General features: G+C 45.9%; 1 protein-coding gene across 1 annotated transcript in view; it reads right to left on the bottom strand.

Moving 5' to 3' along the window:
- The window catches only part of IMP4 (IMP U3 small nucleolar ribonucleoprotein 4), a 267,706-nt gene that overhangs the window by 167,425 nt on the left and 78,811 nt on the right, over positions 1–21,470 (bottom strand). Inside the window, exon 3 of the mRNA XM_044080730.1 lies at positions 21,238–21,321. Within this exon, the coding sequence (XP_043936665.1) occupies positions 21,238–21,321 (84 nt within the window). The remainder of the gene's footprint in view (positions 1–21,237; positions 21,322–21,470) is intronic.

Genomic DNA, 21,470 nt, shown 5'->3' with positions numbered 1-21,470 from the left:
CCTTTCTTGTTATCCATATAGGAAACAAAGAGTTGATCGGATTTCCTAAATTGTTTAGTTCTGTCCAAATAATATCTGAGTTGGCGGTGGACATCAAGATAATGTAGTTTTTGTTCCGATCTGTTTGAATAGTTTGGAAAAAATACAGGGAGATCAATGGATTGATTCAAATTAATCTTTGAGGCGACCTTAGGCAAAAAGGTCGGATTAGTTCTCAATGATACTCTGTCCTTGTGAAAGACCAAATAGGGGGGTCGAACCGATAGAGCATGAAGTTCAGACACCCTCCTGGCCGATGTAATAGCTACTAGGAATAATGTTTTCCAAGAAAGAAATTTTAGGGAGCAAGAAACAGCTGGCTCGAAGGGGGGAAGAATCAAGGATGTCAGCACTAAATTTAGATCCCATTGAGGAGGAGGATTCCTAATTGGAGGCTTTAGCAGGAAAATTCCTTTCAAGAAGGCTCTACAAAGCCTATGGGACATAATATTGTGATCTGCGATCCCGACATGAAAGTTCGAGATAGCAGCCAATTGAACTCTAACTGTGGAAGAAGAGGAGCCTGCATGAAAAATCTCCGCTAAGAAGTCCAAAACTGCCTGAACTGGGGCAGTGAAGGGATCAATATTCTTGGCTTTAGCCCAATAAGAGAAACGTTTCCATTTGCTTGTATAAATCCTCCTGGTAGAGGATTTTAAAGAAGCTACTATGATGTCTCTAACAGGGTTAGAGATCAAAGGAAGCCTGGCTAAGGAAGGAAGTGGAGCAACCATGCTGAGAGGTTGAGAGAAGGGATAGACCGGTGCAGATGACCGGATTGGTGAACCAGAAGATCTGGCACTGGGTCCAGATGCCACGGCTGCACCAAAAGGTGACGATGGAGGAACGGAAACCAAATTTGTCGAGGCCAATAAGGAGCAATGAGAATCATTTTGGCTCTCAAAACGGTAGCTTTCTGGATAACTTGAGGGATCAGAGGAAAAGGAGGAAAGGCATAAAGAAGTCCCTGGGGCCAATCCTGGGTCAGAGCGTCACTGGGGGGATGGCCTGACAGAGGGAAGAGAGAAGAAGTCTGGGCATTTGCTGTTTTGGGGAGTAGCAAAAAGATCGCAACATGGGCGACCCCATTCCAGAAAAAATCTCCTCCACTATAGATTGCTTGAGAGACCACTCGTGAGGCATGAGAATAGCTCTGCTCAATCTGTCCGCTAAAATGTTGGTTTTCCCAGGGATGTGCGTTGCTACCAGAAACCGATGAGAGGAGATCGCCCATTGCCACAGTCTGAGTGCTTCTCGACACAAGGGGTAGGACTTGGTTCCGCCCTGTTTGTTGATATACCAAACTACAGACATGTTGTCTGTGTGGACTGCAATTGTCCCTACAGGAAGAGAGTCGTTGAGGGCTTGCAACGTTAAAAGCACTGCTCTCATCTCTAGGACATTTATGTGCAGGTGGTACTCGAACGGTTGCCACGTCCCATGAACCATCCTGCCCTGATAATGCCCCCCCCACCCGATCAGGGAGGCATCCGTGGTGACAGTGGCTACCAGGGATGGGGGTACAAAGTGTCTGCCTTGGTGAATCTGGGGAGAAGTGATCCACCAAGCAAGATGATTTTGCAAATCTGTGTCACCAGAATTTGGTGACGACTGGAAGTTGTTGGTAAGACCACTGAGTGAACAACATCCACTGAAGAAGGCGCATGTAGAAGCGAGCCAGGGAAGAAGAGTAATGGCCGCAGCCATGAGACCTAATACCTTTAGAACCATTCTGGCCTGTACTTTCTTGTTGGCTAGAATGATCCTGACATGACTTTGAATGTCTGAAACTCTTTGGTCTGTAAGGGTAGCTGACATCAGAACAGTGTTTACGTTTAGCCTATGAAAGTAATAGACTGGCAGGGCAATAAGGATGACTTTTCAAGTTGATCGAGATGCCCAAATGAGAACAAAGATTTATTGTGTAATCCCTGGCTTGAACAAGCTGATGCCTGGTGGTGGCTGACAGGAGCCAGTCGTCGAGATACGGAAACACCTGGAATCCTTGACGTCTCAGGTGAGCCGTGACCACTGCCATGCATTTGGTGAACACTCTGGGGGCTGTGGTGAGACCAAAGGGCAGGGCTCTGAACTGGAAATGACTGGACCCCAGCCGAAAGCGGAGAAATCTCCTGGAGCGTCTGTGAAATTTTATGTGATAGTACGCATCCTGAAGATCTATTGAGCACATCCAGTTGTCCTTCTGCAAGAAGGGCAGAATCGACTGAAGAGTGACCATTCGGAATCTTGTCTTCCTCACAGACTTGTTGAGTCTGCTGAGATCCAATATTGGTCTCCAGTCTCCCGTCTTTTGGGGACCAAAAAGAACCTTGAGTAGATTCCGGCTCTGAATGGTCTGTTGTAACTGGCTGAATGGCTCTTTTTTGCAGTAGTTTTGAGACTTCTAACTCTGCAATTTCCCTTAGACCGGGTGGTACATCTGGAAGGGAATTTGAGGGATAGAAAGGACTTTCCTCGAAAGGAATTTTGTAACCCTCGGATATGATCGACTGTACCCATCTGTCTTGAGTGAGAGAACGCCAGGCTTCTGGGTACAGCGATAGTCTTCCCCCGACTGCCTCCAAGGAGGGACAGCCGGGCAACATCTCAGGGATGCTGAAAGGGCTTGTCAGAGAGAGACTCTCTGTTTCCCTGGTTTTGTGGACCCCTCTGCTTCTAGAGCGTCTGTTGTTACCCCTCTGCCTCTAGGGGTAAACTGACCACGTGAATCCGGGCGTGACTCCTTGGGATTTGCGGAACCACATTTTGCCACCCTTCTGTCCTTTGGGGTAAGGTCTAGAAGGGGTGGAAAACGGACTCCTACGGCAGAAAGAGTTTTGCCGTCCTGCTCACACCTAGTCAACGTTTCCTTCACTTGAGGGCCAAACAAAGCTGACCCATCAAAGGGAGAGTTTGTGAAGGACGCCTTAAAGGGATCTGCAAAATTACATAGCCGCATCCAGGCTTGGCGTCTAAGAGCCACACCTGTACCTGCGGCCTACTCGCTCCATCAGCAGCATATGATATCAGCCGCATGGAGGAGTTTGCAATGGAGTTAAGGGTTCCTAGCTGCGAAGCAATTTTTTCCTGAGCCCCAGCAGCTGTAGGATCCTGCACAACTTCACCTAGCTCCTTAAGGATATCCCTTTGGAGTCTGGTGAAATGACAAAGGTAGTTCAGCGAACGCATAGCAAAGGTCGCTGAAGAAAACATCCGCTTACCATATCTGTCCATGGTCCTAGAGTCCTTATTAGGAGGATGGACAGGTACGGAAGGATCTGCAAGTTCCTTCTTGGTGGCAGCCGCCACCACCATTGCATCAGCGGGGACACCTTTTGTAAGGAATTGCTTGTCCGACGGGGCAGTAATAAATTTGGAAGGCCTCCTAGAGACAGGCTCTACAGAGTCAGGAGCAGCCCACGCCTTTCGAGCAATCACCTGCATAAGGGTTCGAAAGGCGGAGACACCCAGGAGGTGGAGGGCCGAGATCCAAACACCTCTAGGTATACTGACTCATCCTCAGAGGGATTATTGGTGGGCCAGTTTCCCCTCTGTCTAAGGAGTTCTAGGATGTCTGAGAAGGAGACATCCTCAGAGGGGGATCTTGGGGATCCCTCTGACTCATCTAAGTCAGTATCTGAAGTGATAGACTCGGGGGGAGTCTACGTGTTTCCTCTTACATGTCCTCTTCCGCGGAGGATCCCCCGACAAATCAGGAGAATCCTCGGAAGAGGGGGATATTCCCAGTGGGGAAACCTGAGGCGGAGGATCTCTGGGTCCTGGAGCAAGAGAAGTGGCAGAGATGTCAACAGGCACCATAGAGGGAGGAGCTAAGGGAACAAACTGCTGGCTGAGACCAGTGGCCAGCACACTCTTCATCACCTCGAAGGCCCCCCTCCCAGGAAGGTCCGAGAGAACCCGCTCCGAAAAACTAGGAACTCCAGGATCCACCGAAAAAGAGGGCTCCGAGGCAGATGTCGGAGCCGAGCTCACCAAGGCCGAGGCTCCAAGGGGAAGAGCGGGCTCGGACAAGGGTCCGATGCCACTCACCCCCTCGGAGGAGACCAGGGAAGCCCGGCCACCGAATCCCTCTAAGGAAGGTCTCGAAGAGGAGATAAGAGTAGAGGCTGAAGGAGCAGAAAGGGGTATCTGTCCCTCAGCCATTACAGAAACTATTCCCGAAGGCTCCAACTCCAAACTCTGAGGTAGAGTCGAAGGAGGAACTGCAATAGGGTGTGGACTAATAGTCGTCTGCTGAGACGGACTATGTAGCATTTGGGCCAGTGCCTGTGACTTTAGTAATCTACTGACCACTCTCTCCAAATCATGGTCAGAAAGCCTGGATGACCTTGAAGATCGGCTCCGATGGCTTCGCTCCGAGAGGAGAGGCGAAGCCGGAGCCGAAAGTATCGGCTCCAAGGAAGGGGACCTAGACCTCTTCCTCGAAGGAACCATCGGAGCCGATGACACCACTGAAACTGTCGGAGCCGACAACTTATCGGCACCGACAGGTAGCTTCGATGCATCGGCTCCAGCCGGAGCCGATACAGCCATAAATGTAAGGGTGTCGGAGCCGATCGGAGCCGACACCGATGCCTGGGCCACATGGTGGTCGGAACCGATCGATAGCCACCGGTGCCGAAGGTTTAGGTAAACCAGAATCGGCTCCAGCCGGAGCTGATCTCGACTCTGAATGAGTCGGAGCCGAGGCCACAGGCTTGGACACAGAAGCCTGGGCCTTGCAAGACTTAGAAGTCTTAGATGGGGCCGACTTAGCCGGAGAGCCCTCCGGCTTAAGAAGGCCCCTCAAAATCAATTTATTTCTTCTTTCCTGCAGGACTCTCTGGCTAAAGGAATGACATATAGCACAGGAGTCCTGCAGGTGAAGAGGCCCCAGACAGTAAAGGCAAGAAGTGTGACCGTCTGTCAGAGACATCTTCTGACAGCACGAGTGACACTTCTTAAAGCCTGAGACCCTTTCCTTAGACATGGTGATAAACACACACACACAACACCAGTCCAAGAAATTAAATTAAATTTACCAAAAGGTATCAATAACAGACACACACACACACCCTAACAGGGGGGGGATGGGATGGGTGAAAGTCTGACTAAAAGTTATGAGGAGACAGGGAAATTTTCTGTCAGAAAGAGTTTAAAACTAAGTTAAAACTAATAATTTTAAGGTTTTTTGTAAAAAGGGGCTAAAAATAGTAAAGTAACAATTCACTTACCAGGAGCTGGTAAAAGGAGGACCTCATCAGCGAAGCGGCAAACGAGATCTGGGTACTTACCGCCTTGCATCATGGGATATGGGGCTGCCTCGAGCTGGTAAAAGTGACTCTCGAGCTTAGCAAGTGCCGAGTCGGAGCCGAGGATCGGCTCCGAACCCATCAAGCAAGAATGAAGGCGAGATTGACAACTTAACATTCACAGTTTTCCCCAGCATGCTAGTCAGGTCCCAACAGTGTAACAGTAGGAATAGCTTGGTGCAAGCCTAGGAGTTAGCTGACATCATAGGGATGTGTCTCAGGCATACTGTAAGTGGACTGGAGCCCTGTGGCTCGGGATTGCTCCTAGCTTAGTACAGCCAAGGGGTGTGTCTAAACCTGCTTAGCACTCTTTACAAATAGTAAGCAGGTGTGCGCCGCGCACCGGGTTTTACAGGAAGAAAAAAAAAGGTTAAACCAGGAAATAGCAGCAGTGTGCACAATTGAGCACTCTGTTTGCAGGGTGCACACTGGCTTAAACAGGAAGGCAATGGGAAGGGAAAACAGCAGTATGAAGGTAATCAAGGAGAACTAGCTTAGCCGGCAGGTGAAATGTATCAGAATCAGCCAATCACACAGACAGCAGACCAGCCCAGCCCAGAACACTAATATAAACTAAGCAAACACTTTCCCCTCTGGTTTTTCTCACACTCTACACCACCGGTATAAAGAAGCGGGGAACTTTTCAACCTCACAACAGCAAAATGATATGCGCTGCAATAGCTATCATACAACTTGTGGAAGAAGCTGAGGCTGGTGAGGATGTGAATGTTGTCGACCAACCCACAGTGCGGAGATGGAGAAGTGTACACAGACCCAGGGTAACCTACCAGGGGCTACATGAGCTGGAGATAGTGGAGTGCTATAGGGTGGACAGGGACCTCCTAAAGCAAATTGTTGAGCTATGCCAGACATGCCCGACACACACAACTAACAGAGGGGAACCCATCTCAGTGGATACCAAGGTATGTGTAGGCCTAAGAATACTAGCTACAGGTACCTTCCAAAGGCCAACTGGGGATATGATGGAGATTTCACAGGCATCAGCATCCAGGGTGCTCCACCAGTTCCTAGATGCCATGTCAGCACATGTCGGTGAGCACATAAATTTCCCCAACACCCGTGAGGCATTGGCCAGCAATATGCAACTGTTTCACCAAATAGCAGAATACCCTGAGGTAGTGGGTGCAAGAGACTGCACGCACATACGCATCAAAGCACCACCCGGCGAGCGGGGTAGGGTCGACGTCAACCACAAGGGCTTCCTCTCCATCAACTGCCAGGTCATTTGCAATGCCCAGGGCATAATGAATGTGTGTGCTGGCTGCCCTGGAAGCTATCACGATTTCCACATCTGGCATCTGACGCAGCTGTACCAGAGATTTGCCACTGGGGACATCCCTCATGGTCACCTAGTGGGGGGTGCTGGATACGCACTGGAGCCGTGGCTAGTCACTCCCATCAGAAATGTACACACACCCGAACAAGAACTCCATAATGAGGCACACACATAGACCAGAATTATAGTAGAGCATGTGTTTGGGATGCTGAAGTCACGGTTCCGGTGCCTGAACACATCCAGTAGAGCCTTGCAGCACTCACCAGCTACATGTACCCAAATTGTCCTTGTATGTGCCATGCTACACAATATGATCCTGCAGAAACAGCTGCAGCAGGAACAGCACGGGGCAGGGCCACACAGCCTCCCATCATTGCCAATGCCTGCACAGGCACAGACTAACTCGAAGGAGGTACAAACTGAGCCTGCCCAGTAGGCAGAAGGAGGCGTGCCCATTATGTCCCGACCTTGGCAAAGAGGCAACGCATAGCACATACACTGACACAGGGGGAACCAGGGAATAAAACCTCTTTCAGACTCTCACATACAGTAAAAGGGATGCCAAACATTACAATACCTGTGCCTAATCATGTGTAGGGAGTGTACTATGTGCATCCGCATAGGCAGCCCTGCAGCACCACCCTCAATACTGGGACACCCACAAGGTAAGTGACTCGCACATGACAGTCTGGAGGGGGTCACACACCCAACAATAGTCACAGCCAGCAGGACAGGTGTAGACAAACACAAACAAAGGCTGTGCTATGGCCTCTGAATGAGGACTTTGGGTAACCCCCCCCCCCCAAGCCTACACAGACAGACTACAGCAGGTCAGGCAGTGGGATATCAGTTCTGAAGGGTAGAAAGCCAGAAATTAATATGTAGGTAATTAAAAGCTAAGAGTTGTAGTACGCTGGTATGCCTCAAGCCAGCACGACAGGTAAGACTAAAGAATGACATGGAGTACTCGACATACCAGTACAGTCCTAGCAAATGTATACAGGTGTCAGGTGTGCCCCCCCCCATCTGACATAGAAATGTAGTCACAATCAGGTTTGCTCCCCCCAATCCTGTGTAGAAATAGTCAGGTGTGCTACCCCCCATCCTACGTAGAAATATAGGAACAGTCAGGTATGCACCCCCTCCAAAATCCCATGTAGAGATAGTCAGGTGTGCCTCCCCATTCTATGCAGAAATGTAGTAACAGTCCATGCCAAATGACCAACGGATACCCTGCAGAGACAGCATGCAACCTGTACATGTACAACACAAAGGTCAGCACTGCAGTACAAACTACCTGGACTCAATCCACACATTCAGTAAAGACGACCATACTGGGCAGGTCCACACACATAGTAATGAAGGCAATAGTCAACAACATACTGAAAAGGTCATGCTGGGCATGCTCACACACAAACAAATGAAGGCCATGTCTGCAAACACCAGTGGACCAGACATATCTGGCAGCCGCAGATGTTAGTGCAGACACTCCTCAGTATGTACCACACATGCTTTGCACACACAGTGGCTATAAGGACAACACACTACAATAAGCCAAAGGTAGACAAACATAGATGTGTGGAAGAGGGTGACTGACAAGGAGCCATCCAGGGCTCTCCCACCCAGCACACAACCAAAGGGCCACAACCACATGAGGGTCTGATGTCACACACTGCAGATACTAGCCACCGGTATATGTCAGCATTACAGAGCATGTGGTGCACGTGCCAGCTGTGCAACATGACTGTTCAAGGAAATAGTCATCTAGCAGCTGTATACACGTACCTGTGGAATATGACCCAGGTTGTGCCTGCATGTGGCGTGTCAGCCTCTAGATGAATAGGTTATGGCCCATGCCCACACACTGCCCTCCCCATACCCCACTATGACAAGCTACTGTGAAATATACCTTTGGTAGAGTTGTATCCCAGTAATCTCCGTGGCGTGTCCCATAACTGCGTTCTGCTGTAGTGTGATAAAATAGTTAGGTAGGAGTTCAATTCCCAGACATGGCAACTGTGTGTATTTGTGTGTGTGTCTGTGTAGAGAGCAATGCTTTTTAGGACAGTCACACTCCCTACAATTCAAATGCTCATCTTTGGCAAGGCGGCTAATGTCGTCCACCTTGAAACACACCTCTGGGAAGCTGTAGCCCAGTAATCTCTCTAGCATGTCCTGTAACTGCGTACTGCTGTAGTGTGATAAATTAGGTAGGTAGCTGTTCTACTCCCAGACATGGTAAGTGTGTGCGTGTGTGTGTGTGTGTGTGTTTGTAACTTGTATCCTGTGTGGGTGTGGGTGTGAGTGTGTGATGGGTTTTGCAAATGTCTTTTATGGTGACCCTATATCACAATGTCCACTGCACAGGGATAACAGATGTGAAATAGCCGAGCGGCTTGGCCGCAAATCCATACCCATACATGTGACATCATGTCCAGGCAACCCCAGTATTACCCAGAGCACACTCTCAACCCATGTCTCACACACACACACACACACACACACACACACACACACACACACACACGCTGAGGCAATAGCCAATGTGTGTGTGTAAGTACACTGCATATTGGTGACTGATAGTAATTATGGAGTGATTGCAGTGGCCTACAGAGAGCATGGCACCCTGTCCATCTGTCCAATAGGCACATACATGCAGACAGTGCACCTTCCATGTTCCCCACTGGACACCTGCAACACCTTCGGTGCCATCACGTGACCCACAAAGGACATACCATGCCTGAAAACATGCCCTGTATGGACAGATGCCACTGACACCAGGGAATGTCATTAACATGCTATCAATGTAGGTGCAGGGTTAACCTGCTGTCCATTCCCAGCTCCTGCCACAGGTGGCCAAGTCTGATGATGATATGTGTACACAACATGGGCCCGGCACCCCAGGTACAGTTCCACTTGTCACTGTACATGCATGTGGGACGTGTGCACATCCCAGACACCGTCCATGTCATGGACTAGGGAACACACACATGGCAAGCGATACACAGCATTGGCCACACACAACAGCCACCCAGGTGACTGGATGACGGATACAATACCCACCTGTGTGGGCAAATGCAGAAACCACAGGCCTGCGCCACAATGCATACCATTGTCATGTGGCCTGATTCCAAGGTATACCCATCACCTAGCCTTCTATAGCCGTCTGGCACAGTCGACCACCACATACCCGTGCAGAAATGCATCCATGCATGTCAGTACTGGCACCCTTTGTGTGTGTTGTATGATCACATACACACTCACTACAACCCCCAGTGGCATACTGAAGCATGCTGTCTGATCTCAGACACCTCTCCATTCCCTCTGCCCATATAACCTCTGTATTAGTTGTGGCAATCTCACTAGTGATTAGCTGTATCCTTGGCCCTGGCAAGTGTGTCAATGTGTGTGCTCGTCACCCTGTAATGCCTTGGCTAGGCACTGTGCTGAACATCCAAAATACCACTTTCAATTCAGAGTGATATGCCAGGTTACAGTTAACTTAAAAAGGGGTCCTTGCCACTTGATTTTGGAAAGACAGGATTTGATGTGGCAATTGCGACTTAACTCCTATAATCCCCCAGGTTTAAATGAAGGCACTTCCATTGCCTGTATTTTAAAATTAAAAAGCTTAATGCGCTAAATATGTCTTTAGTCAGGCTCTGTGTTCAAATAGCTCTACTTGTAGCATAGTTAAAGTATGTAAAGTATTTGTTTTATATTTGTTTAAACCTGGAAATATAGGTTTTACTTTAAGCCCTGGCTTGCTTTACTCCTTTGGGTTATTCGTGAAAGTATCACGTTTATTCGATTACAACTGTTTAATGTTGAAACTGCAGTCTTTCAACTTAATTTTATGGTTTCAACAACCACCCGAGTGTTGTGTGCTGTTTGAACACCTTATTAGGAGTATCTAGGCTACTCACAACAAGGTACACATAATTTATTCATGTACATTCACTTCAATCTTATTGTAAAATTTGTTATATGTTACAAGAGTTATTTTTTCTTTATTAGAAAGCAGCGAGACCATGTGCCTTTACATGCTGTATGTGCACTACAGCTGTCAATGTATTTGTCTTCCACAACCTTTTTTACTGTTGCCTAGTTTGTGATTAGATTTGTTGCTGACGTCATGTTTCAGACTTAATTATTAGTTCAATACCATTGGTAAACATTTTTTGAAACTACCATGTGGTCTGTATTTAAGTTGGTACTTGTGTTTATCTCTTAAGGTCTGAAGAAGTCTGTTAAATTAAGACGAAAAGCACTTAACCATTACTTGTGTATTCCACTGTTTGGTTGCTTTACTAGCAACATAATAAACCTGTGTTTTTACTTTTCCTACGTGTTGGAGACTCTGTTTTTTGGTCAACTTTTGTCATTTGATGTGCAGATACTTGCCAGATGTACTGCTCCCTGGCCTCCCTTAACAGTCATGTATGTCAGCCAGAGCAGTGGGATGCTGCACAGATGCATGTCAATATCTAGTGGGTAGTATGTGGCCATGGCACCCCTGTACCAGCAGTGATGTGTCAGGCCAGACGGGTGTGTGAATGCATAACCTATGGTGGCATATGTATACTAGTCGTAATGTGTTATACCCATCTACATGGCTGTTAACATCCATACTGCCAAGCATGGCACACATGTTTTGCACTACAGGGTTATGTGTATACCTCTGGACTGTATAGTGTCTGTCAGAATGTCCACACATATTTGCCAATATCTCTGCTGCAGTCGACAGGGGCAGTACATGCTAGCAGCGGTAGTTTACTATGATATCCTTAGGATGTCTGTCAGTAGGCAATGAGACACATGTGGAAAGCAGATGTGACCTCCCACATACACCATGTCTGTGAAGACAATCCCAATTACAGTAGCAACAGTACATAGAACTGTAAAAGTACACAAATAAAGGTGTTCCATTTCTGCAAACCTGTGTGTGTTTCTTTCTATGACCTCTTTGTGGGTATATGTTGCAGGGATGATTGTCATTTGTATGGGTGGCCCATACAGTGTCCAGTTGTTCAGGTGTGAACTGTACGCATAGTGGCGGTTCCATATTTTCTGCACCTTCTACACATGTATCTCACTGTACATATCTCTGCGTGTGTCTGTAGTCACGATATATATATATATATATATATATATATATATGTATATGTATCTGCATATGTGTGTGTCTGTATATATGTATCCTGGGGATGCTAATAGCTTCCACATTTTACAAGTCCTATGGGAGCCAGACTGTACTGCATATGTCACCAACACCAGCCTGACATCATACAGGTGGGATGTAGTACTGTTAACATCTTGTGCCCATGTCATGTCAGGTCCTGGTTATGGGATCCGCAACACTTGGTAGTGTACTGCAGGGTGGACGTCTTTGGCTGTGCGGGGGAGTACGCCTATTCATACAAGACTTATATTGTTTGGGGCCTCTCAACCCCATTAACACTGCATGTGGACATATTTGTTTTTGTTAATCTACCATTGCTATCTACAGATGTATGGCCACATATACCTATATAGATATATATATCAGCTTACATATATATGACTATGTCCGTATAGGTATACCTGCGTACATATATGTACCTTGCTGTGTATATGCAGACATATAGGTGTAGACATATATATGTGACATTGTGGGCAATTGCATGTATATATGTTATATATATATATATATATATATATATATATATATATATATATATACACATATACACACACACATATTTATATATACATATATATATATATATATATATATATATGTATACATTTCTAAATATACATATATAGATATGTCGTATCTGTTTAGATATTAATATATTTGCACACACACACATACATCTAGATGTTGGTATACATTCTTTCTACTCTTGTATGACTGGGCTGGATGATGTACATAAATCTGATGTTTTCTGAAACATATCTGTCACAGCTTAGTGGTGAATCACTGTGTATGGTGTGTGCAGGGTCATGGGTTCGAGCCTTGCAGACGCTCTTTATTTTGTTGCTGGGCAGAACGTGGGCCATCGGATACAGTGATTAAGGCACTTTAAAGCAGTGCATCTTCAATAGACAATAATTTAGTTATCTGGAGGGGAACCTGTAGTGCCGTGTGTATACCAGGGTCGTGTGTTTCCCGTATACCTGAATTAGACGTTCCTATTAGGTTTCGTGTGCATACCGGGCAACCTAGTGTACCACGTATGCTTTGCATTACCTACAAATAAAACCGCTGGTGTAAACAAAGTCACACGTGAAGTCTTGTTACTACCAGGAAAACATTCATCCCATGCGGGACAACCCAAAAACTGGGTAACATTCTTTGCAGTAACACCATGTCTACACAGGTAAGCATGGTTGTGTTCATATGTGCATGGACTACACCGTGTGGAAGACCGAAGATACTTGGGTCGGGACAATGTACAAGATGAGTCCCGAGGGGAGGAAGAGTGGAGGGTGGGCAAAGTGTGGTGGTATGGTAGCTACGGGCCGGTTACCAGAGAAGGGATGGTGGCTGCATGTGTGCAGCAGGGGAGGCTGAACTGTGGGTAAAGAATATATGGGTCGAGGAAAGGCTTTGTTGGATGGGCCTGTACTGGTTGGCCAGCCTAGTGCATGGGGGGAGGGGAATGAAATATAGAAAACATAAAAAATAAAAGGAAACTAATTTAATTTACTATTTAAATAAAACAAATAAAATAAACTCGATAGTGTATTGCAGGGAGGACGTGTTTAGCTGTGGGTGGGGTATGGCAATTCGTAGAAGATGTATATTGTTTGGGGCCTATCAACCCCATTAACAGTGCATGTGGACATGCATGTTTCTGTTAATCTACCATTGCTATCTACAGATGTATGGCCATATATATACCTATATAGGTATATATATTTGCTTACATATTTATAACTACGTCCGTATATACCTACGGAGATCTATATATGTAACTTGCTGTGTATATGTGGTCATATAGATGTTGACATATACATTTGTAGATGTCAGCATTTGCATGTATATATGCGTTCATATATATTTATATATATGTATATATTTCTGCATATATATATATATATATATATATATATATATATATACACACACACACACACACACACACACACACACACACACATATATATAGATATGTTGTATCCGTTTAGATTAGATATTAATATATTTACACACACATACATCCAGATGTTGGTATACATTCTCTGCACTGTTGCATGACTGGGCTGGATGTTATTTTCTGAAAACATCAGATTTATGTACATCTGGCAAGGCTTAGTGGTAACTCACTTTGTGCATGGTGTGCATGGTCCTGGGTTCGAGCCTTGCACTGGCTGCTTATTTTGTTGCTGGGCGGAACACAGACCATTGGATACAGAATGATTAAGGCACTTTAAAGCAGTTGTAAGCGGGTTTGCGTGAAGATAAGCACTGCTAACTTCTAGTTACAGTTGCTGGACAGATCAGAACAGTTGAGGGGTATGTCTATGCATACTGCTTACTACCTGAACATTCTGCCACAGTCTGTACAGCTGATGGCTATGATTATGCTTACAGCTTACTATTTGAACATTCTAGCAAATTCTGTACAGTTGTTGGGTCTAATTATGCATACAGCTTTCTATCTGAACATTCTCTCAAACTCTGTACAGTTGTGGGGTATGATTATGCATATAACGTACTACCACTACTGAGATTCAAACCCCTGCTGTGTGTGGTAAAAATATTACAGTTGACATCACAGTACACTGTGCTAGCAGGGGAATTGGTGTGAAGCATTCCAGTGTTTTCTGTCTAGGTCTCCCTCAGCTGTACAATATGACTGACTTCTTGGGACTTCCAACATTTGTTATACTGAACTTCCTACACATTTTATCTGCGTTCAACAATGTGGGTAACACTGCTTAATACAACAGTACTATTTATAGAATGCAACACTGCAACATATGAAAGCAGAATGTACACAAGCACTCCAGGGGTTATACTTTTATTCACAAGATATTACACTTTTATTTCCACACTACCTATATGACAGTCTTCCTGCCATATCGTCTAGTTTATTCAGTACATCCCATACACAACACATTTTTATACTGGTACAACACTTTCTATAACTGTTATATTTATTTGTTATGACAATACATGCAGGATTACTACTACCTGCTATAAAACCCGCATTTGCGCGGTTTTGTGTGCCGGGCAGTGCGGGTTAGCTAGGGTATAACTATTACCGGCTCCACAAAGTCTACTCTTTAATTTTTCCCTTGGAACTAAACAAACTTTTAACTTAAGCACTCAAACCATTCACTTCTCATCCCGGCACTTGCTCAAAACTCATAGCAAGCACTAATAAACCTTAGCACTAGACCCCCTCCCCCAATACTGTAAAGAAGGACAAGGCTCTCTATTCGACCTTACCAGCCAGTCAGTAAAACAGTTCACTGTACCTATCCAGGCATGTCCAAAGGGCAGTTTCAGGTGTACATTCCGGTCCAACTGGTGAATCTGGGCATTTTGAGGCAATGTTACAATTGCCTCATGTATACAGACAACCCTCTCCTCCTTCCACCAAACACTAATACATGCAAGAGATGCAATTATACAGCCAAACTGGAGGCTAAGCTCTCTCAACCCAAGACTGGACCAGGCAGTCAAGGGGCGAAGGGAATTACTTGCATCACACCACCAGTCTCACATAGACCTATGAGACCAGCACCAGCAAAAAACAGACAAATACGCGAAAACATACTCAGAGGCTCTAAATAAAAATCTGCAAAAGCAACAGAGAAGTCCAAAGCAGACATCCAAGCAACCTCCACCCCCCCAACACAAACCATGAAACACATACTTCACAAAACCAGTGTACCATGCAATCACAGCTCTTAAGGCAAAATAACATACCCAACACACTAGTAATAGCTGACTCTATAGTCAGGCACACAGAAGTCCCACTCAGTAGGCTGAACAAGGAGAAGGTTACTGTTAGCTGCCTGGCAGGTGCGAGGATCTGCCACATAACACAAGCACTCAGGTCACTCCAGAACAAGTACAAATATGACTCTGTCATTGTCCATGTTGGTGTGAATGACCTGTGCCGTACCTCCCTGGACTACATGAAAAGAGACATGGAGGAGCTCTCTGATCACGTAGCCCAGGCTGGTATGACCCTGACCCTGAGTAGCATCCTGCCCTCACCAAGAATGATACCATGGTACAGAGAAAAAATGATCACTTTCAACACTTGGCTAAGCTTCTGGTGTCAAAGGGGATCCAGTGTCTGTCTGCCTGGGATGACATGCTCGACAAGCCACGCTGCTTTGCTAGAAACTGCTTGCACCTGTCACCCTTAGGCTTTTGAATACTGGCCAAGGCTCTTGCCACCCCCATAGTGCCTTTTTTAGGCAAGGCTCAAAAGACAAACCCACCACCATAAATAGCACAACTAACAAAAACTGAGGGTAATGCTACTCAATGCCAGAAGTCTAAACCTCAAAATGCATGCACTCGAGGCACTCCTCAGTACGGAGAAAATAGACATATGTACGGTAACTGAAACCTGATTAAAGGCTACAGAGAGCACCCCAGCACTACCAGGCTATAAATCATACCATACATTTCGGCCACAAAACCCGGATTGAAATACAAAAGGGGGAGTATCCATATTTATCAAGGATACCCACACCTCCAGTTTAGTGGCACAGCACGATGCTTCAGAGATCATCCACGTGCAACTAACAATGGGCAAAACTGCTATTTAAATTATAGCTTGCTACAGTTCACCCACCATGTCCCAGGACCCCCACTCCGCATTCCTGGAAACATAAAAGTCCTACCAAACACCCTGATATTGGGTGATTTCAATTACCCAAACATTAACTGGGAAAAATACTCAAGTACAAACTCCCTTGTCCAACATTTCCTAGAATTTATAAACTCAAACACCCTGGATCAACTGGTCAACACCCCCCCACCAGAGGTGACAACATATTGGACCTGGTCATCACTAACATGGGCGACCAGTGTTCCACACCAGATGTCAACCCCTCATTGGTTAGATCTGACCATAAACTAATCACTCTGGATATCCACATTTCGCCACCACCCCCGGTCAAAGAAACCGCTATGAAAAACTTTTCAAAAGCAAACTTCACATTACTTAAGACCGAGGTGGGAAGTTTCAAATCCCCCATGCTAAAGGATAACGCTGTCCAAGCTGCAAAATCCTTTAATAATGCACTCTACAGGTACCTCTACAAGAATGCATGGATTGTGCTATCCCAAACAAAACCAAGACTCACTCCTTCAAGAAAAGGAAACCAGTCTGGTGGACCCCTGCCATAAACAAGCTATACAATAGGAGGAGGAAACTAGTACAAGGGAAGACATCCTTGATCAGTATCAAAAATAAACTACGTTCCCTCATAAAAACATCCAAGGCTAGCCTGGAAAGAAAAATTGCCATGGACTCCAAAGATAACCACAAGACATTCTTTACCTATGTCAAGAATATAAGTGGCAATTCTCAGATCTGCTCTGAGTTAGTACAGAATAGCACAAAATACACTGAGCCAACTGATATATAGCCAACATCCTGGCAGACAGGTTCAGTGCAAACTTCACCCCCCCTTCTCACCGCCAAAAGGGCCCATAACTATACCAGAAGAATGTAGTGCTCCTGAAATCACAGACACTCAGGTTAAAACAGCCCTCTCCAAAGCCAAAAACACAGCATGTGTCCCAGGCTGCGTCCTACACAAGCTCAAAGATGAACTAACCCCTCACCTAAACACACTGTTTAAACTCAGCCTCTCCACAGGCTATGTGCCCACAGAGTGGCACACAGCAACTGTTATTCCACACCACAAAGGTGAAGCCACAATGGACCCCGGGATCTATCGTCCTATAAGCCTGACAAGCTTGATCTGCTATGGAGGGCATCATCATGGATCTCATTAATAGAGACATTGGGAATCTCCAAACACTGGACCGGACCCAGTTCAGCTTTGTTAAGGGCAGATCATGCCCCCTAAACCTGGTGGACTCCTTTGAGGCAGTTACCAAGGCTATAGATGAGGGAAATGTGGTACACGCAGTCTACCTAGACCTCGCAAAGGCCTTCAACACCATTCCCCACTCAGGTATTATAGACAAGCTCACCAGCCTGAACATAAACCCCTACGTCATGTGATGGGTTGCCAACAGGCTCATGGACAGAACCCACATGGAAAGAGTTGCGGGAGCTAGGTCTGACTCTAAACCGGTTACAAGTGGCGTTCCCCAAGACTCAGTCCTAGGACCCCTCCTGTTCGGAATATTCTTCTCAGAGGTACAGGCAGGCACAGGAGGACTATGGCTGACCAAGTTTGCAGACGACTGCAAACTAGTGGCTATAATTGAATCTCTGGCTGACACAGACATCCTCCAAAAGGGTCTCACAGAGACAGATACCTGGTGCCAAAACCATGGCCACAAGCTAAATGCCAAAAAGTGCATAGTCATCCCCTTTGGAAAAAAACTAAGTACCCACAAACTATGACATAGGTGGTAGCTCCCTAAATACGGAAGACGTAATAAGGGATCTGGGGACCCAAGTAGATAGTAACCTCTCCTTTGATAATCACATTGCCAAAGTGGTTAGAAAATCATTCTATGTGGCCCACCTAATCACAAAAGGGTTTGCATCCAGATTGAAAGAGGTCAGTGGCCCCTCTATGCATCACTCATCAAACCCATCATAGTGTACAATGCCCCCATTTGGGATGTACCTTACAAGACACCTGCAACAACTGGAAAGACCACAGAAGTACCTCACCAAGAGGATCACTGACCTCAAGCAGATGCCCTACGCAGCTTGACTGAAGAAACTCCCAGCTGTATGTGGTTGCATACTGCCTATTCAGAGATGATCTCTGCCTGACATACAAGGCCATGTCCAACCCAGAATTGATGGACATGCTCCACCTAAAGAAAACCATATCCCCTCGAGCCACATGCTCCAGGGATCTAAACCTCACCACAACAATAAATAGGACATGCTGGAGGGATAGATTCCTGTCCCAGAGACTTCCCATGCTGTGAATAAGATTCCAATCTACATCAGGCAGAGCTCCTCGCTAACCCTCTTCAAGAGAAACCTTGACGAGTGGATGGGAAACAGGAAGTTTACCCCAGGGATCACTTCAATGGCTGTGCTGGACAGAGGCACAGGGAACTAATCTAAGGGGGCGGCGAAAGACAACACATTCCGGCTAGGCTTATAAATGCCTTTGGGCAGCTTAGTACCTACCTATGAACCTACCCTGCATCACAACGCAGCCTTTGCAGCCTAGCAGCATGGGCTTGCTGGTTCACAGCTTGCTCTTCTGCAGCTGTCAGAGAAATACAGTGATATTTAGCTATTACCTATTCATAGTATACACAAGCTAGGCAATCATTATTTATGTAGTAGAATGGGTACTTACTCAGTGCTGGGGCATTGGTCATCTGCCTTGATTCTTGGATCCACTGTACCAAGAGATCCCCCCTCTGCCGCTTCAGGTCAGCATGGTGATGCCTGACTTGCTCACCAGTCCGGGGGATACCAGTGGTGCTGGTGAGGTCACGGGCAAGATTGTCCCAGGCCTCCACTTTATACTGAGAGCCCTGGTACTGGCCCTGCAGTAGTCTCTCCTCATGGAGTTTTACCAGGAGCCATACCATGCATCTGGACTCCTGGGTGCTTCAACAACTCCAGCCATTCTGTCTACAGTAGGGAGCTGAAACCAGTTATGGGAAGTATTCGTGCCTGTGGGCTTTACATACGCCCGATTTCCCGCACTTTCTCGTGACTGGACTGTTTTGAAAAGGCTAAGCTATGGGCACACCTGCTTACCTAATGTTGGCATTGCTTACAGGGGTATACCACTGGGCAGATTGAGTTAGCCAGCCTACACATTGCTTACACCAAATAAGCTGAGCTGTGCAATGCTTAGCATTGCTTAATATTTAATTAGCATTATATTTTCTTTTTGGCATTGATTTATTATTTGTTACATGTTATATCTGTGTCTGGTATCTGTGATTCATGTGCAAGTATACTGTATGGGGTCCTGGGGACTTCAACACTTCATTACAATTACACCTCACATCTTACTGGCCTTACTGCAGTACTCCAGTTCACATATTTATGTTATGTAACAGGTTATACATCACCACACTGTACATAGGTTCCTTTCACATGTTCAGTTTGATTTTCCTACGGTGATGATTTGTTTGTTGAAACCTCAAATCGTATATACTGCTAGGATGGCTTAGTGGTTAACTACTGTGACTGTGGTGTACAGGCTCTTGGGTTCAAGCCTTGCAGAGGCTGCTTATTTTGTTGCTGGGCAGAAAACAGGCCGTTGGATACGGAGAGGTTAAGACACTTTACAGCAATTGCAAGCGGGTGTGCCCATGTTTGCACGGCAGTAAGCACTGCTGCCTTCCGGTTACAGTTTCTTATACTCAGTTAGCTTCTACACTGCTTAATCTGTGTAGGCAGTGCTTACCCACACACATATGCATGTAAACACGCTGACTACTGCTTATTTGTGCTTAAACCTGCTTATTAGTGCCTTATTCATTATGACACTGATACTTCACGTGTGCATTTCCTGCAGTACTCCAGTTCATAAATGTGTGTTATTTAGTGGGTTTTGCAACAAAGCTATTGGTTATAACATGCTTTGCCATGTAAAATAGACTGTGCTGCAGTGGGACTCGAACCGGGTATGTCTGCTCGTTAGGTGAATGCTCTGCCCACTAGACTATTGCTGTGCTGCTTCATTTGCATATATCTTCCTTGCTATCCTCTTCAGCTGCTTTCACCATAGTTAAGTGATGGGCACACCAGCGCATCTACGGTTAGCTGTACTCGGATTTTTAAACAAAATAAATACACGGGTTTCTTCATTTCATTTTAATGTACTGTTGCTGTTGTACACATGGGGACTGTTGGTGGGGATATGCGGACACCTATGGGCGGTCTTGCACATTTCTTACACTTTCTGCTGCCCTACATTGCAGGGGCGTGTTTATTCTGAGAGCTCTGCTCTAAGACACGCTCCGTGTATACCTAGGGGCACGGGCAGCAAGCCTTCGTTAATATGCATGGCGCGCTGTGCTCCTAAATAGGCACTTCCGTGCAGGACTAAGCTAGTCTTGCAGGGAAGATTAGTGAATCCGGGGGAAAGTGAATATGGATCCGGGGGGGGGGGGGACAGGAAGCTGTTGCTTTCACCACTATTTTCTCAATCTGAGTGGAGAGTTAGGATAGCATTAATGAAAGTAAGACTGGCATCATGGCTACAACTACCTTTTTTTTGATGAGCTGTGAAAACACATTCTTACATAAAAGTTCTATTTATTGCAAGTATTTGGTGTGCTGGATCAACTTACCTACATACTGATATTGCATACTAATGAGAAAGCCCATAACTAAACAATTCAGAAAGCCCTAGAAAATGCAAACTAAGGCAAATATCACTGAGGAAATGTTAATCTTTCTGTACCGTTGAGTAAATAATCTCAAAAATAATACTTACCTTCTGCACCTTCATCATCAAATTCAACTAGCTTCTGTAACTCAAGTGCTTCCCGCCTGATCTCTGTAGGAATAAGCCTGTTTTCTGTGGAAAGAGAAGGAAGAAAGGGAGAATTAAAATCTGCTAAGACAGCTTGTACACAGCCAAAGTCATTCAGTGATACAACTACAACATACTTAATCAACTAGCAATATGGAAGGCAGACATCAAAGGGACAACCTGGAATATCACAA

The sequence above is a fragment of the Protopterus annectens genome, chromosome 8.part0, assembly GCF_019279795.1.
Source record: "Protopterus annectens isolate FY-2018-M chromosome 8.part0, PAN1.0, whole genome shotgun sequence".
Classification (NCBI taxonomy): Eukaryota; Metazoa; Chordata; order Ceratodontiformes; family Protopteridae; genus Protopterus; species Protopterus annectens.
Note: the sequence above shows the minus strand (reverse complement) of the source record. Positions and strands in the feature narration are given on the sequence as shown.